The sequence below is a fragment of the Molossus molossus genome, unplaced genomic scaffold (genome assembly GCF_014108415.1).
Source record: "Molossus molossus isolate mMolMol1 unplaced genomic scaffold, mMolMol1.p scaffold_m16_p_10, whole genome shotgun sequence".
Taxonomy (NCBI): Eukaryota; Metazoa; Chordata; class Mammalia; order Chiroptera; family Molossidae; genus Molossus; species Molossus molossus.
This window is the reverse complement of record NW_023425345.1, coordinates 50229968-50247973: the sequence shown is the minus strand read 5'-3', so window position 1 is coordinate 50247973 and position 18006 is coordinate 50229968. Positions and strand designations below refer to the sequence as shown.

General features: G+C 48.0%; 1 protein-coding gene across 1 annotated transcript; it reads left to right on the top strand.

Annotated features, from left to right (window-relative positions):
• Positions 1-281: 281 nt before the first annotated feature.
• DHH (desert hedgehog signaling molecule) lies at positions 282-5386 on the top strand. The gene is made up of 3 exons (XM_036252729.1): positions 282-874; positions 3562-3823; positions 4316-5386. The coding sequence occupies exons 1-3, from the start codon at positions 572-574 to the stop codon at positions 4939-4941; spliced, it is 1191 nt and encodes a 396-aa protein (XP_036108622.1). The 5' UTR covers positions 282-571; the 3' UTR covers positions 4942-5386.
• Positions 5387-18006: the final 12620 nt, after the last annotated feature.

The window sequence follows — 18006 nt, the reverse complement described above, 5'->3', positions numbered from 1 at the left end:
GGCCTGCCAAGGTAGACTTTGGGAGAGTAAAGATCCAATTCAAATGTCAGAGGAGGGTGGTTTGGTGCCAAGCTTAGACGGGGAGGTAGAAGGATGCTTATCCAGACAGTCAAGGACTGTAAAGCTACTAGGATTTCCCAGGCAGGTAACTGTCTGGGTTCCAGGATGGGACACACTTCAGTCTCAGACTGGACCAGTGGTGACAGGCTAGAGCCCCCGCCCTGGTGGAAGGGGGCAGGCCGGTCCTGGGCGGGGGGGGCGGGGCCAGGGGCCACTTAAGGCGGAGCCCGGGCATTGTGGCAGCACCGGAGCCTGGCGACAGAGCCAGGCTGAGCTGGCACTCACCCACAACCCCCCTTCCCTGCTATGATGACCCGTCAGTAGCAGGTTACAGAACCCCCGGGGGCATGTAGGCAGAGCTAGCGGCAGCCAGGTGCATAGAGCCACAAGAGCTCTAGGGCACTCTGGGGGCAGTTCTGCCTGCTGCACTCTGGTGCCCGGGGAATGCCCAGCTGCCGGGTGAGCTGGTAAGGACAAGAACGTTCCCTTTTGGCCCCAGCCCGCTGCATCCATGGCGCTGCTGGCCAGTCTGGTGCTCCTGTGCTGCTTGGCACTCCTGGCGCTGCCAGCCCAGAGCTGCGGGCCCGGCCGTGGGCCGGTTGGCCGGCGCCGCTATGTGCGCAAGCAGCTTGTGCCGCTGCTCTACAAGCAATTTGTGCCCAGCGTGCCTGAACGGACCCTGGGTGCCAGTGGGCCAGCCGAGGGGAGGGTTGCAAGGGGCTCCGAGCGCTTCCGTGACCTGGTGCCCAACTACAACCCTGACATTATCTTCAAAGATGAGGAGAACAGTGGCGCAGACCGCCTGATGACCGAGGTAAGGTGGGCCTCTCCTCACCTGCGCCAGGGCACTGCCAACTTCTCTACTTTCCTATAGGAGCCCAGGAGGGTGAGCTGGGCTTCATCTATAGAGACCTTAATCTCAAAGACACCCCCCTCCCCAAATAAAATCTCTGCTGGCTAGATTGAGTGATTAGGAGAGATCCGAACGAACGGGAGAGGGCTGGGATGGGGAGAGGGAGGAGGGACTAGTGAGAGTGAAGCTGGGAGAGACATCGAGGGCGAGGGCGAGGGCGGGGAAAGGGGGATGGCGGCAGGCGAGACGGGAAATGGCTGAGGCGTGGACCGGGGGTCAGCTACCGAGCCAGGCAGGAAGGGCTGGGGTGAGCTGGGGGCCAGGAGCTGGCCAGGCAGCAGACAGAAAGCTATGCCCTTAGCCTGGCTTCTGACCTGATTGTGGAAAAGCTCTGTGAGCCAAAGAGGCTGAAGGGGGCTGGGAGAGGGTGGCCAAGAGTCAGGTCACTGGGCCATCTACCTGAGGAGGGGCTGAGCAGGAATTATCTCTGGCATGGGGGAGGCATCCTAGAACCAGAGCAAATTTATTCTAGATTCTAAACGACTGTCTTGGGGCGAAAAGCAATCCTTAATGGGAAGAACAGATGGGCCCACCTGAGAATCAAAGTGTTCCTGTGTCCCTCAAGCTCAGTTTAGTTTACGGGCTTTTGCTGGAATTAAAAAATTAAAATAAATTCAACTATCACAAATTGAGCATCTGCTGCAGACCAGAACCTAACCAACCTAGGGAGAGGTGAGCAATACCTTGGAAGAGAAGGACCACCTCTGGCCAGATCTCAAATGTCAGAACTGGAAGGAAACGTGGAGGTCACATTCTTCCACCATCACCCCCAACCCTCATTTTTACAGTGAGAGCTAGGCCCCAGGAGGAAAAGCGATTTAATCAAAGTTTTAAAACTAATTAGTGGCAGGGCTGGGACTAGAATTCAGGACTCCTGATTCTAAGTCCTATACACTTTCCATTACACCACCTAATTGTGTATGGAGTCGGGAGGTGGGGGAGAGGAAGGGGTACGGATTTCCTCCGATTAATTGCCACAGTTTTCCAGGTTACTTTGTTAGGAAAACCTGTCTAGGGAAAAAAGAATTCCTTCTTGCTCCTGCCCTGAAGCCTTCCTCCTACCCAGAGATTGGGAAGGGGACCTCCTCAGTCTTGAAATGTTGTGGTCCTTTCCTCTGGCTGCCACCTGCAGCAGAGGGGGCAAAACAAGGGACAGGAGGTGCTCTGACAGGCTTGGGAACCCTTTCGGTCCTGCTTATCTCCCACACCCTGGCTGCAAAAAGCCTCCATTGAGTTGGCTCTGCACTGGGCTGCTGCCCCCGCAGGTCAAGGCCTCAAGGCCTCCTTATGGGACAAAACGACACTAAGTTGGAAGGAGTTACCACTTTTTTTGTCCCCCCCCCCTCCTCTCCAACCCTGCGGAGGTGTAGAATACTCGGCAAGAAAGACAGGGGGAAAGTGCCCCCCCACCTCCCGCAGTTAGGCAGTTAGGAGAAAACCAAGTCCAAGGTGAGAGGTCGGAGAAGAAGAAAAGGAAGCTGTCCTCTTTGTGCCTCCTCCCGCCGTGTCCGTGCTATGGTGCGCGCCAAGGTCTCCGGCTCCCAGAATGGAGCGGCCAAGATAACCGTAGTCTCACTCCCCCGCGTGCAGGCTTCCAGCCGCTGCTGCTTTTCCTCCTCTCCACTCCCACCCTGCAGGGGGCCCCCCAGATCCGCACAAGGGCAGCTCCAGCTAGTCTCAGGTGCTACCCCTACGCCTCTCTGGGCTGCCTCTGGACCAGAGATGGAGAGATGGCAGCTCTCAGGGCTGGCAGAGGCTAAGCTGGAATGGGGAAGGCTGGCCGCGCTGGGGGAGGGGACCGGCCGGTCGGAGCAGGGATGGGGGGCGCGGCTTTCTGCCCTTTCCTCTCCCTGAGCCGGGGCGGCTGAAAAGCGCCTTTGTGGATGGAGCTGCTGAGTCCGCTTCTCCCTGCAAGTCCCCGGCCCGGGATTCTCGCTTGGTTAAGTCATCCCGGAGAATGGCCATTGTACTTCGTGCAGCCCCCGCCACCCCAACCCTTTTTCCAGCAGCCTTGATCTTTCACAGCTCCTGCTAGGGCACCTCTGTGGGGGGCACTCACACTATGAAGGGGTTAATGCTAGGGGCTGAAAGGAGGAGGAGGAAGGAAGGAAGGAAGCGATGCCCGGTGCCAGGGAAGGCAACTAAACAAAAGATGAATCAGGCGGAGGGAGGGCAGCCGGGGCTTGCGGCGGGGGGCCAAGCTCAAACAGGGACTCCTCTCCCGGAGCCAGGCTACTCAACCCCTCCCTAACCACGCTTCCACCTCTCAACCCTTGATCTCTCTCAGGTTGAGCTGAGGCCCCAGAACGAGTAAGGGTGAGAAGGCGGCATTAAAAATAGGGAAAGAACTGGGTATAGGCGCGCTCCCCCATCTCAACCTCAGACGTGACCGCACAGTTCTCCAACGATGCTTTGGAAAGGGAGTGCAGATTGGCGACTACACCTATGCAGATTCTCAGGGAACTCAAAAGCTGGGAGGGAGTGGAGTGGGACTGGAAGCAGAAGAATCGACCCACCCATTCAGGCCCCTTTACCCCCATGGTGGTGGCAGTGGTAGTGAGGAGACTGACTCCTTTATTCCCCAACAGCGTTGTAAGGAGCGGGTGAATGCACTGGCCATTGCTGTGATGAACATGTGGCCTGGGGTGCGCCTACGGGTAACCGAGGGCTGGGACGAGGACGGCCACCATGCTCAGGACTCACTCCACTACGAAGGCCGTGCCTTGGACATCACTACATCAGACCGAGACCGCAATAAGTACGGGTTGCTGGCTCGCTTGGCAGTGGAAGCCGGCTTCGACTGGGTCTACTACGAGTCCCGCAACCACGTCCACGTGTCGGTCAAAGCTGGTAAGGTAGGGGGTGGGTGGTGAGGTCTACCCAAAGGTGCTCTCTCCTAGAGACAGGCTGCACAGCTCTGTTGTGACTCTAGGGGACCAAGGTGGGCATTAGCGTTATAAACCACCCTTCCATTTCTGCCCAGGTTTCGGCCAGATCTCTGGGAAATTGCAGTTGTCCTGGGACTCCTGAGATCTGCGCTGGGCTTGGCCCACATTCCCCCCCCCCCCTTATTGAATTTAGAGAGAAAGGAAGGAAGGGATGAGGGAGAGAGAGAGAAACATCATCGATTGGCCGCCTCCTTATGCCTCCCCCACTGGGGATTTGGCCCACAGCCTGAGTATCTGCCCTGACTGGGAATCGAACTGGCGACCTCTTGGTGCATGGGTCGACGCTCAACCACTGAGCCACACCGGTGGGCTTGACCTACAGCTTTAAGAATCTGTACTAACATTCTGGAACCACTGGTCTTCATCTAATTCTCTTTATGCTTGTTCCCTGCAGATAACTCGCTGGCAATCCGAGCAGGCGGCTGCTTTCCGGGAAATGCCACTGTACGCCTGCGGAGTGGCGAGCGGAAAGGGCTGCGGGAATTGCATCGTGGGGACTGGGTCCTGGCGGCAGACTCCGCAGGCCGGGTGGTGCCCACGCCGGTGCTGCTCTTCCTGGACCGAGACTTGCAGCGCCGGGCCTCTTTCGTGGCCGTGGAGACTGAGCGGCCCCCCCGCAAACTATTGCTCACACCCTGGCACCTGGTGTTCGCCGCTCGAGGGCCAGCGCCCGCACCGGGCGACTTCACACCGGTGTTCGCACGCCGGCTGCGTGCAGGGGACTCAGTGCTGGCGCCCGGCGGGGACGCGCTGCGCCCAGCGCGCGTGGCCCGTGTGGCTCGAGAGGAAGCCGTGGGCGTGTTTGCGCCATTAACAGCGCATGGGACGCTGCTGGTCAATGATGTCCTGGCCTCGTGCTACGCGGTTCTGGAGAGTCACCAGTGGGCTCACCGCGCCTTTGCTCCTTTGCGCCTGCTGCACGCGCTGGGGGCGCTGCTTCCTGGAGGGGCAGTGCAGCCCACAGGCATGCATTGGTACTCCAGGTTCCTCTATCGGCTGGCCGAGGAGCTGCTAGGCTGAGAGATCTAGGCACAGCAACCTCGAGGCGAGGCGCCCGCCTAAAGGAGGGCGTAGGGGCAGAGATCTAGGGATGTGGGCAGAGGATGATGTTGATTGGGAGGGAGGGAGGGAGGAATAGGGGGAAAAGGCGACACGGGACTGCCTAGTTTAGGGGCAACCTCCAACCGAAGAGGTGGTTCCAGGTCCTAGATAGGTGGGGTTGATAGTGGGTACTCCTTGACAAAGACTATTTCGCCTCTTCTTACCCAGTGCCTCAGCCCTACCCGATTATTTTATTTTATTTTATATTTATAAATTATAATATAATGATCTGCTTGCCCAGCCTGGCAAGATGAAGGCCTGGGCACAGCGTTAACACTGACTTATACAGCCAGCCAATCTGATGTCTGACATTTTCACACAGGTGGGCTAATAAAGGGAAAGCTTTCAGGAGATTATTGGAAAATATCTCTATTTCAAGGGTGATTCACCTCCAGAGTGAGGAGAAAGGGGCACACCCAGAGTCAATTCCTTTCATGGATTCTCCCTCCTTCCCCAGCAGGTCTTCCTGCCCTGCTTCCACCCCTCAGAAGGGGCCCTCCTAATCCATCAGCAAGAGATCAAAAAAGTCATGCTCTTTTCTAGGCTGCTGGTCCCTTCTCCCATTCAGAGAGGACAGCATTCTGCTGGTAGGGTTGCATACTGGCTGTTGCAGAGGCCAGAGTTGTCCAAGGAGCGAGTGGGCCTGAGTAGGTCCTTTCTCTGTTCATAGGGGCCCCCATGGGGCTAAGGCCATTGTGGGTACTGATACTTAAAGAATTCTGGCCCCCCTATTGTTAGCCTGTAGTCCTGGTCCCTCTCTCAAAGCCATGCATCAGCCTAGCCCCCTCCTACTCTGGTGTGGGGTCTGGATGGAACCCAAGTTTTTTCAGGGAATGTTATTGGACCAACTGGTGACCCATGGGAATTCCTAGCTAAGTCATAACTGATAGTCCCCACACACTCTTTCTTGGTCAAGACAAAGAATCTTGACAGAAGAAGGCTGGAACCTATTTCTTATGAAGGGCTGCTGCGAGGGTGAGGGTGGAGACCCATTTCAACTCTGGTGTATGGGGGTAAATAGGCACCCCAAACAAGGGCATATGAGTATTACAGCCCTAGTGCCCTTCCTGCTCGCCTCTCCTGGTTGTTCCTACTAGCTCTCTCCACCGTTTCTGTCTCTCCCCTCTCCCATTATTGCTGGCTCTGCTTCCTTGGCCTGAGTGTTTCTGGAACCCTTGGCTTCCAACACAACAGATACCTGGAATCCATGCAGCAGGTGCCTCTGAGTTAGCAATGGAAGCTCTGAGAAAGTTGGACTGCACTGGAAGGGGGCTGTCTAGGGCCTGGTCAGGGGTGGGTGGTACCATCAGGAGCCTGCCCTTCTCTGTAGCAGCTGTGTCCTCCCAGAAGCTAGGTCCCTGCTGTACATCGCCCTCTGGTGGTCTTCAGGATCAGTTCTCTTCTAGACCCAAGAAAAGAGAACTAGATACAGTTGACCCTTGAGCCAAGCTGGCATTAGGAGGTCCGACCTCCAATGCAGTCAGGAAATTACCACTGTACCACTGGAATGGGTTGACTGGACCTGCACAAAGGAGCCTTTCTGCAGAAGACAAGAGATAGTACCTGAGACTTGGGGCTTGTTAAGCTGCTGGGGCTGAGCCACAGGTGTCAGGGGCTGGGGAGGAGCACACCTGCCTTTCTTTGAGAATGCCCTTCCAAACTATGGCATTAATGCATCTCTCATGCTTGATTTGGCTCTGCGGCTTCTGGAAACTGGAGTAGAGTTGTAGCCCATAGTAGTCCAGATTTCCATGAGCATCCAAGTTGCCCCTTCATCTCCTTCACCCTTGTGACCCTTGAGTCAATGTCTGGAGTTGAAAGCATACTTAGGTTTGCAGGTACTTGATAAAGGCAACATTTGGAAGCTGGCTATTTACCGTTAGTGCCCTTCCACCCACGTTCCCTCAATCCACACCAGGTGCCTATTGCCACCTCAGAAATGCACTTCAACCTTTCTTACTTTAAAAAAAAATAATAATAATGTTTTTTTAAATTGATTTTTTACAGAGAGTGAGGAAGGGAGGAGAGAAATTTTGATGTCCAAGAGAAACATGGATCGGCTGCCTCTAGCATGCCCCTTACTGGGGATTGAACCTGGACCTCTCAGTCCATGGGACAACGCTAAATCCACTGAGCCACACCAGCTTCGCCCTACTTTGTTTTTAAAGCTGCCCTTGTTGCCCTCCATCAGATCCTGATGCCCTCCAGTCATGTCACTTCAGGTGATAACTAATCTGATAAACTAAGTAGTCTTCTGTGATGGGCTCCTTGTTTTTACTACCCTTCACAAGTAATGCATATATCTTAACTGCCTGCCAAAAACAAGCTCTTAAAGCATAAAACCATAATGGTGTTGATTCCTAGCACCTTAAGAAGTTGGGCAGGGAGATATTTAGGGACAAGGTTTCCCTTAAACTACATCCTGTCAGTCCAGGCCTGAGGTTCATCTTTCTCACACATATACACACATTATTCCACCCCTCATTATTCTTGTCCTCTGCAGACCCTCCAGCTTCCTTAAAAAAAAAAAAGTCCATCACCTGACTGCAAGCAGCAAAGTGTACCATCTCCAGGAAGCTGGCCCAGAGGGCATATTCACTTGGCCACACAACACCTCCAATTGCAATACCTTTTTTCATCAACAATATAGGCAAAGAGGATTGGGGAAAGGGCATGGCTTGGAAGTAAGGCCAACTGGGAGACAAGGATACATCCCTGACAAAACTGTTGACAAGATCAGTGTATGTGCTTAGTGTGGAGCAGGCACTCAGTGAATGTTTTCTGTGCTCTGCATCATATTTCACTCCCTTTGCTGCTTCTGATGCCTCTCTTCTCTGATGCCTCTCTGCTTCTCTCCTTACCATTCCTCTAGAAGCATTATCAATGGTTCCCAAACTTTGGGGGGTGTTGCCCCTATAATTATTTTATTGCGTAATACTCCTTTCTTCAGAAGATGCTGTGTGACACATTTGGGTTTGTTTTAAATAGAATTTTTTTTAATCCTCACACAGGACATTTTTCCATTTTTTTGTTCAGATAGAGTGGAAGGGAGAGAGAGGAAGAGGGAGAGAGAGAGAAACATCGACGTGAAAGGGACACATCGAGTGGCTGCCACCCGCACGACCCAACCAGGGCCGGGGACAAACTGCAACATAGGTATGTGCCCTTAGCGGGAACCGAACCCGGGTCTCTTGGGACCGCAGGCTGATTCAGCTCCAACCGCTGAGCCAAACCGGCCAGGGCAGTTTTAGAACTAAAGTATAAGTAAAAGTACTCTTGTTTTGAGAATTTATGGAACATTTTGTGATAATCCTGGCAAGACCTCTGCATACTGGGAAACCAGAGTTGAGAACCACTGCCTCAAGGTCCAGGTGACATTTTTATTGCTCTAAATCCAGACTTTCCCTTTCTGTCTTTAGGCAGGATTTACTGAACATCTGCAGTGTAGCACTGTATAAGACACTGAAAAACACACAAAAAATTAGGAAACAGCTTCTTCCCCTGGAGGAGTAGACCTAAAGGTATAAGATAGTTAACTACCACAGCAACATTGTTAGTTAATCAGGGCGAGTTGAATGGGCAGTAAATGTCATGTTAGTACAGAGAAGGCCTTGTGGAGAAATAGGACGTTGAAGCATGTGTAGGTGGAGGAGACCAGAAAGGGCATTTCAGGCAGAAGTAACAAAACGAGCAAGGACTTGGAATCTGGGATGAAGATGTGCAAGGAGATGGGAAAGTGTAACTATATGTAGCTAATGTTTCCTGGTAATTTATGACATGCCAGGCCCTGTTCTGGCTCTTTATATGCATTTTCATTTAATCCTCACAATAATAACTCTATGAGATTGTATTACATATAAGGAAACTGAGGCAAAGAGAGGTTTAAGTCACTTGCCCAAGTTACTGCAGCCAATAATTGGTGGAACAGGAATGAGAATAACAAGAAATAAGACTGCCTTGATGGATGGGGCCACATCCTTTGGGACTTAAACTGTTTTTTACTCTTTCCCATTTCCGTCCTTGAGTCACTAATAAGCTCTAGCTTTCTCACAGTTATCTCTCTCTCATTTTCATTGGCTGTTCTTTCTATTGTCTGTATAGCTGGCTTCCCTAACTAAAGCTACCTATCCACCACTTAAAGAAATATATACAGCCCTGGCCGGTTTGGCTCAGCGGTTAGATTGTCGGCCTGCGGTCCGGAGAGACCCAGGTTCAGTTCCCACTAAGGGTGCGTGCCTCGGTTGCAGTTTGAAATATATACATAGGTACAGGTTTCTGGTTGGAATGCATGCAAGCTGGTATACCAACACAGAAGGCATAAGAAGACTCTCAGCTCTTTCTGAATTAAAAAAGAGGTGACTTGAGTTTTGTTATGGACTAAATGTTTGTATCCTCTTACCCCAAATTATGTTGAAGCTCTAAGGCCTATGTGGTTGTATTTGGTAATGGGGCCTCTAAGGAAGTAATTAAGGTCAAATGAGGTTGTAACAGTGGGGGCCCTGATCTGATAGGATTAATGTCCTTAAAAGAGCTTTTGTCCTGGCCAGTTTGGCTCAGTGGTTAGAGTGTCAGCCTTCGGTCCAAGGAGATCCGGGTTCGGTTCTCGCTAGGGGCATGTGCCTCGATTGCAGTTTGTCCCTGGCCCTGGTTGGGTCGTGTGGGTGGCAGCCACTCGATGTGTCCCTTTCACATCGATGTTTCTCTCTCTCTCTCTCTCCCTCCCACTCTATCTGAACAAGGGTGGAGGAATGTACTCGGGTGAGGATTAAAAAAAAAAGAAGAGCTTGCTTTTTCTTCGCATGCACTGAGGAAAGGCCATGCCAGGATAATAGTGAGAAGGCGGCTGTCTGTAGGCCAGGAAGAGAGCTCTCACCAGAAACCAAATTGGCTGGTACCTTAATCTTGGACTTTCCTAGCCTCCAAAACTGAGAAAATTAATGTTTGATGTCTAAGCCACCCAGTCTATGGTATTTTGTTATGGTAGCCCTAGCAGACTAATCATACAAATGTCCAGAACTGTTTGAAGCCAGGAGAGATCAGTGCTAAGACAGGGTTTTAACTTAGTGAAAATAATAAACTCTGTTTGAATAATGAGCGTTTGTGACCTAAAACCTCCTTGACATATTTATTCCTGACTGTGCTTTTGTGGTCCCTGCTATATTAGGGGAAGCTTTCTTCTTTGGCTGGGAGACTGAGGAAGCGGGTCTATGGGAAAAAGGCTATGCTGGTCAGGGTATTTCTCTGTGGGGGATTTTGTGGCTAATTAGCACATTCAAACCCTCCTTTCCCTATTATTGTCTCTAAATACGACTTGGTATACATATATGTGTACAAATAAACCTCTCTCATGAGAAAGGGGGCTATCTTCAATGAGGTTTTACTGAGTTCCTGCAATGTACCAAACAGTGCCCTGAGCCATGGGAATAAGACAATAAAGTCAAGCATGGCTCTTATAGTTCATCTCGTAAGACAGGCATAGGTGGTTAGAAAGTTGCTGAGTGTGATGGGAGAGATGAGAAGCAACATTTAAGCTGAGACCTGAAATATGTGTAAGCATTGTTCAAGCAGAGGGAACAGTATGTGCAAAGGCCTGGAGTTGGGGAGCAAGAGTAAGATGAACCTGAGGAGCATCGACAAGTTCAGTATAACAAGAGAGAGATGTGATGCATTTCAAAGGTTTTCAATTTTGCCCTAAAGATGAAAAGCAATTGTAGGAGTTGAAGCAGGTGAGGAGGGGAAAAAAAAAAAAATCAAACTTGCACTTTAAAAAGGAGATTGGCAATTGGGCAGGCTTTTTTTTAAGTTGGTCCTGATCTGAGCATGTGAGTGTTGCTAGTTCTGATCACAAGTAGGAAATGCCTATCCCTGCACAGAATGTGTTATGGGAGCAGATGGTGGGGAGCAGTGTAGGGATATTGGAGCAGGACAGGAGAGGATAGGAACAGAATGAAGGTGATACCTCCAACCCTGGCTTTGCTTCTCTCTGAAACCTAAACCCAAACTGTCTCTCAACTTTTCTCTTTGGGACCACATAACCTAAGAATACCGTTCTCTCATTTCAAACTACATAGTGTCCAAACAGAAGTCCTTGGAACTGGGAACTCTTTTTTTATTTTTTATTCTTTTTTGCTTTCCAGCGATTCTTTCAGCAGAATCTTGGCTTAGTTTGGAGCTGATGGCCCTAAACTGAGACAGAGCTGCCACCCTGAGAGCTAGGTCTGGGCTGAACATTGCAGCTGCCCAGGGAACAGCTGGTTAAGCCCCCAGCAGCTGCAGCAGCTGGGATTCCACCCAACATTTGAGCTGAGATTAATCCCATTTCCTCCACACACATCCCTTCCTTGTTCTAGTCCCTGGTTAGTCTATAGTATCTCATAGAATATTTGAGACTAGATATTATGAATCTCTCCCTGAACTAGGCTGAAGCCAAAGTCACCCACCTTCCTTTTCTCTTAAAGGCAGCTGGCTCAAAGCACCTCAGGGCCACCACAAGAAGGAGGGTGTGGATGTCTTTCCCATACATGCCTCCTTTCTCTCATTCTCTCTATCCTTTGATAAACTGGCTAGGATAGATTATTCTTTGAAATGTCTGATTGTCAATAACCATTAGAATTGTCTAAAGATGAAAGGACTTCTTTGGTGGGGTGAGGAGGTGGATTTCTTTTATCTTTGAAAGACTCTATACCAAGGCCTAGAAACTTGGTGGGAGTGTTGCAGGAGGATCAAGCATCATACTAGTGGTTGTCACTTTTAAACTGTGATTGCTTCTCACTAAACTGTGATTTGACAGTTAAGAACAATGGGACTATATATTTTATTTGGTGCTTCTGCACCAGCTGTGTGACCTTGAGGAAATCACTTTGTAAGAGATGCCAGAGGCTACAATGAGGTGCTTTTAAGAGGCTGGAAATAAGGAGGTGCTCTGAGAATCAAACAAGGCAAGGCAAAATTAATATACAAAGGTACAAGGCAATTCCTCCCAGATCCAGAAACTTGAATCCCTCCCTTCAAGAAATATTTATTAAGCCCTGACAAGTACTAATAGGCATTGTACGATGCTAAGGATTTTTGATATTTTTCTAGAGAAACAGGCAGTCATTTAAATGAATTAAATTATTGGGTTTTAGCTTGGAGGCCTAGCCTGATCAATTTCAGGTTTTATTTTATTTTTATTTTTTGGATTTTTATTTATTTATTTTCAGAGAGAGAATGAGGAAGGGAGAGAGAGAGACAGAAAAGCATTGATTTATTGTTTCACTTATGTTTTTTTTTCCTTTTATTGGTTTTTAGAGAGAGAGGAAGTGAGAAGGAGAGATAAAAACATCAATGAGAGAGAACATCGATTAGCTGCCTCCTGCATGCCCCCCACTGGGGATCGGGCCCATAACCAGGGCACGTGTCCTGACCAGGAATTGAACTGGCAACCTCTTGGTGCATGAGTTGACGCTCAACCACTGAGCCACACCGGCCAGACTGTTGTTCCACTTATTTATGCATTCATTGGTTGATTTTTGTATGTGTTCTGTCTGGAGATCAAACCTGAAACCATGGCATGGCATATTGGGATGATGCTCTAACCAACTGAGCTACCTGGCCAGGGCTCAATTTTGGGTTCTATTGATTTTCTTCTTCTTTTTTTTTTTGATACGTGCTCCTAGAGGGAACCGCAGCCGAGACTCTCTGGTCCACAGGTCAACGCTCCAACCGCTGAGCCAAACCGGCCAGGGCTCAATTTTGGGTTTTAAAAAGATTCAACTGCTGAGTGGAGAATGGATTAGAAGGGAGTTAGTGGGTCCAAGGAGGAGAGCAGGCAAAGAGGATAATGCAGTAGTGCAGATAAGAGATAATGTTGGCTGCTGTAAAGAGGTGGTGGTGGAGATGGAAAGAAAGGACAGTTTTGGGCCCAGGACAGGTGGTTTAGTTAGTTGGAGCATTGTCCCATACACCAAAAGTTTGTGGGTTCGATTACCTAGGTTGCATGTTTGATCCCTGGTTGGGGTATGTGCTGGAGGCAGCCAATCGATGTTTCTCACATCAATGTTTCTCTCTCTCTCTCCCTTCCTCTTTCTCTAAAAATAATAAAACAACAACAACAAAAATAACACATATCCTCAGGTGAGAATTATAAGGGAAAAAAGAAAGGACAATTTCAGGAAATATTTATATTTGTGGGATTGATAGAATACGGTGGTTGATTGAAGGAAGGAAGGAGGAAGTAAAAAGTAGAAGGAGAAAAAGATTTCTTTCAGCTTTATCTACTTGATATCAATATATCTAAAATGAAAGACTAATTGATCAGCCAATATTAATCTATTAATTCCAAGTGGGATGTGGCAAGTGGGCAATGCAGTCGATCAGAATTGTTACTGTGTGCCCAGAATTATCTTGGGGCAGGAGATGCCCAAAGTGGTCACTGGTGGGACGGGGGTGGTTCTTCAGGCCTCTGTATGACCTAGCTGAAATACCCCACAGAGAGAGTCCTCTCCTTGTATCCTGAATTTATGCTCCTTAGGCAATAATCTGGTACCTCACTGGAAAAGGAAATGCCCTAGACAGAGGATGCAGGCATCCTGGGTGCTGGAAGAGAAAACAATGGATAGATACATTGGCAGGGTGGGGCCCAGATCAGGTGCTCATGAATTATGGCGAGGCTTCCCTAGCACATGAGCATTTGGAGATTTTATGAACCAGTCCAGTTCCCAAACTGGCTACACAGAGGGTCTTCCCAAGATCATCATTCTCAGTGGTGTCCAGGGAAGGGGCCAGACCATCTGCCTTCCTCTGAGTATATCTCTCAGGCCAAACTGTGAATTCACTTTTTAAAATTATTTATTTATTTATTTATTTATTTATTTATTTATTTATTTATTTATGTTGATTGTTACCCGAGGATATTTTTCCATTTATTTTTAGATAGAGTGGAAAAGAGGGAGGAAGAGAAAAAAAGAGAGAGAGAAACATTAATGTGAGAGAGACACATCCATCGGCTTTCTCCCGCATGACACTGACCATGGACGGGCATCAAACCTGCAACCCAGGTATGGGCCCTTAACTGAGAATTGAACCCTCGACCCTTCATTTTGTGGGCCAATGCTCTAACTCCTGAGCCAAACCGGCCAGGGCTGTGAATGCACATTTAAACTAATAGTGATAATTATTATGATGGCTTCAATTTAATGAGTACTGTTTCTTAATAGAGTGATAAGGATATCACATACATGATCTCATTTACTTTTTACAACAGTGATGCAAAATAAGTACTTGATTCCAGAAGGATTTAAGCAGGTCACAGGGGGAATAGGGGCCTGGGTTCCGTGGCCATGCAATCAGAAATAGTGCCTCAAACTACAGAACCAAGACATTCAGGGCACTCTGGCAACTGCCACTAAACACTAGATGCTGCAGGCCCTGGCTGGGTAGCTCAGTTGGCTAGAATGTTGTCCCAATACACCAAGGTTGTGGGTTCATTCCCTGGTCAGGGCACATACAAGAATCAACCAATGAATGCACAAAGAAGTGGAACAACAAATCAATGTTCTTCTCTTTCTCTAAAATCAATTAATTAAAAAAAAAAAACAAAAAACTATAGCCTGGCTGGTGGGGCTCAGTGGTTGATCATCAACCCATGCACCAAGAGGTCACTGGTTCAATTCCCAGTCTGGGCACATGCCCAGGTTGTGGGCCAAATCCCCAGTGGGGGGCATGCAGGAGGCAGCCAATTGAAGTTCTCTCTCATAGATGTTTCTATCTCTCTCTCCCTCTTCCTTCCTCTCTCTCTAAAATCAATTAAAAAATAGAAATAAGTAAATATATAAAACAATTTTCTGGGAGCATTTCATCTTATTTTGTTTCAGTTGTTTGAGGCAGCAATATATGATGCTGTCACTAGAAATTTTATTCCAAACCCATTTACCTAATGTTAAGATAATTTTCTTCCTTTACTTGATCCTATATTGGCGATATTTATATATCTATGATCTTTAAAAAGTAACCATGTAGCCCTGGCCAGTTTGGCTCAGCGGTTAGAGCGTCAGCCTGCAATCCAGAGAGACCCGGGTTTGGTTCCTGCTAAAGGGCATGTACCTCGGTTGCAGTTTGTCCCCGGCCCTGGCTGGGTCATGCGGGTGGCAACCACTGGATGTGTCCCTTTCACATCAATGTTTCTCTCTCTCTCTCTCTCCCTCCCACTCTATCTGAACAAAAAATGGAAAAATGTCCTCGGGTGAGGGTAAAAAAAAAAAAAGTAACCGTGTAGGCATTACTTTTTCAGGTGATTGATATTTAATAAACAAACACATTGGTCCTGAGATAGTAGTGTGGTTCACTAAACATTTATTCCTAATTTCCTTTACTAGAGAGGATAGGAAATAAAATGCTAAAATTTCCAGGCTTTCTTGAAGCTAGAGATGACCACATGACATAGTTTTTTTTAAGTTCTTATTTTATATTTTTATTATTTTAATTTCTATTTATTGATTTTAGAGAAAGAGAAGATGGGATGGAGAGAGAGAGAGAGAGAGAGAGAGAGAGAGAGAGAGAGATATCTGCCACTCCTCCCATTTATGCATTCATTGCTTGACTCTTGTATGTGCCCTGACTGGGGATCGAACCTGCAACCTTGGCGTATCAGGACAATGCTCTCACAAACTGAGCTACCTGGCCAGAGCATAGATGTAGCTGCAAATCTGCTGCAAGATCTTATCTTCCTGTATACACATTTTAAAAGCCACAAAAGGAAAAAGCCCTTTTTCTTAGCCCTTTTGCTTTCTTTCTGATTGAAAATAAGAGCATTTGAGGATGGTTTAATAAAGAGACTATTTACAAAAGACTATTTACAAAGATGTGGGCAGGGGTAGGAAAACCACAAGTGGTAGAACAGTACCTCAGGATTAGTATCAGAGAGGCTATTACCATGGTAGGCTTGAGGGGTAAGAAGAGGGAATTACTAGAAATGGAACAAAAGAGCTGTGTGTGTGGAGGGGGCATGCCTTGAGAGGTGCTGTGACCTTTAGTGGGGGACACAGACAGTACCTTCTCTCCTTTGAAAAAAATTTTTTTCTTGCCTGGCCGGTGTGGCTCAGTGGTTGAGCGTTGACCCATGCACCAAGAGGTCCCTGGTTCGATTTCCGGTCAGGGTACATGCCCAGGTTGTGGGCCTGATCCCCACAACCCCGGTGGGGGGCATGCAGGAGGCAGCCAATTGATGTTCTCTCTCATTGATGTTTCTATCTCTATCTCTTCTCTCCTTTCCTTTCTCTCTCTAAAATCAATAAAGAAAAAAATTAAAAAAAAATTTTTTTTATTGATTTTAGAGAGGGAAAGAGAGGAAGGGAGAGGGAGAGAGAAATAGAAACATTGATGAGAGAGAACATCAACTGGCTGCCTCCTGCATGCCCCCCACTGGGGACTGGGCCCACAACCTGAGCATGTGCCCTCACTAGTAGTTGAACTGGAAACCTCTTGGTACATGGGTCAACGCTCAACCACTGAGCTACACCGGCTGGGCCTACATTTTCTTTAAATCCTTACCCAAGTATATTTTTTCTATGGATTTTAAAGAGAGAGTAGAAGGGAGAGTGGGAAGAGGAGGGAGAGAGTGAGAGGGAGAGGGAGAGGGGGAGAGAAAGAGAGAGAGAGAGAGAGAAACATCTATGTGAGAGAAACACATCAATTAGTTTTATCTCACAAGCACCCCCTCCAGGGCCAGGGATTGAACCTGCAATTCAGGTATGAGCTCTTGACTGGGAATTGAACCTGAGACCCTTCAGTGTGCAGGCTGGCATCTAATCACTGAGCAAAACTGCCAGGGCCTTCCCCAATTTAACCTTTCGTGAGTGCTCACCTTTGGCTGAACCTCACTAGGATTTAGGAAGCAAGGTCTGCCTCTTGGACACAAATCTGGGTGGAATAGAATAGAAAGAAAAACAGTATATAAGGCATCTCTTACTTATTGTTATATCCTTAGTATGCACCTGGTAGTAAGAGTGCCTAGCACACAGTGGGAGATAAATAAATTTTTACTGAATTTGTTCTATCTTACAGTGCTTAAGAGCCAATCTGGAATCACCACCAACCTCTTTTGGGCCCAATTACCCAACATAAATTGCTGATCTTCAAGGAACTTCTTTTACCCAGTAGAAAAGCTATTTGGGTCCCTTTCTGAATAGGAAATGGCTCTTTGAAACAGCTTTCAGAGATCTGTACTTTTTTTTTTTTTTTTCTCCAAAAAAAAGGTACATGCCCTTAACTGGAAATTGAACCCATAACCTTTTGGTTCACAGGCCAATGCTTTAACCACCAAGCCAAACTGGCCAGGGTTCAGGGCATGGACTTTGTAAAGCATTAGATGGTTCGATCCCAGGTTTCAGCACCAAAAAATAAATACATAAGCCCTGGCCGGTTTGGCTCAGCGGTTAGAGCGTCGGCCTGCGGTCCTGAGAGACCCGGGTTCGGTTCCCGCTAAGGGCACGTACCTTGGTTGCAGTTTGTCCCCGGCCCTGGTCGGTTGTGTGGGTGGCAACCACTCGATGTGTCCCTTCACATCGATGTTTCTCTCTCTCTGTTCCTCTCTCTCCCTCCCACTCTACCTGAACAAAAAATGGAAAAATGTCCTCGGGTGAGGATAAAAAAAAAAATAAATAAATAAATAAATAAATACATAAAATAAAAATAAAGCATTAGATGGTTCCATACTTTTGTAAAGCCAGTCCTCTCGTATAATTTAACTCCTAAACACCCACTTCACCAGGGCTTTCCAGAAAAAATAACTTCTGTGTGCAATCGGTATAACTAAGTCTCAGTTTCCACATCTGTAAAATAATAGTTATCCATCATTCAAATCTCAGGTACAAATGTCACCTTCTCAGGCTTTCTAGGATATCACATAAAAAGAGAGGGGTACCACATCCCAAATTACTCTCTGGCCAATTAATATTTTTTTTTTTTCTCCCATTGTTATTATAACTTTAAAAATTTTTTTTTTTT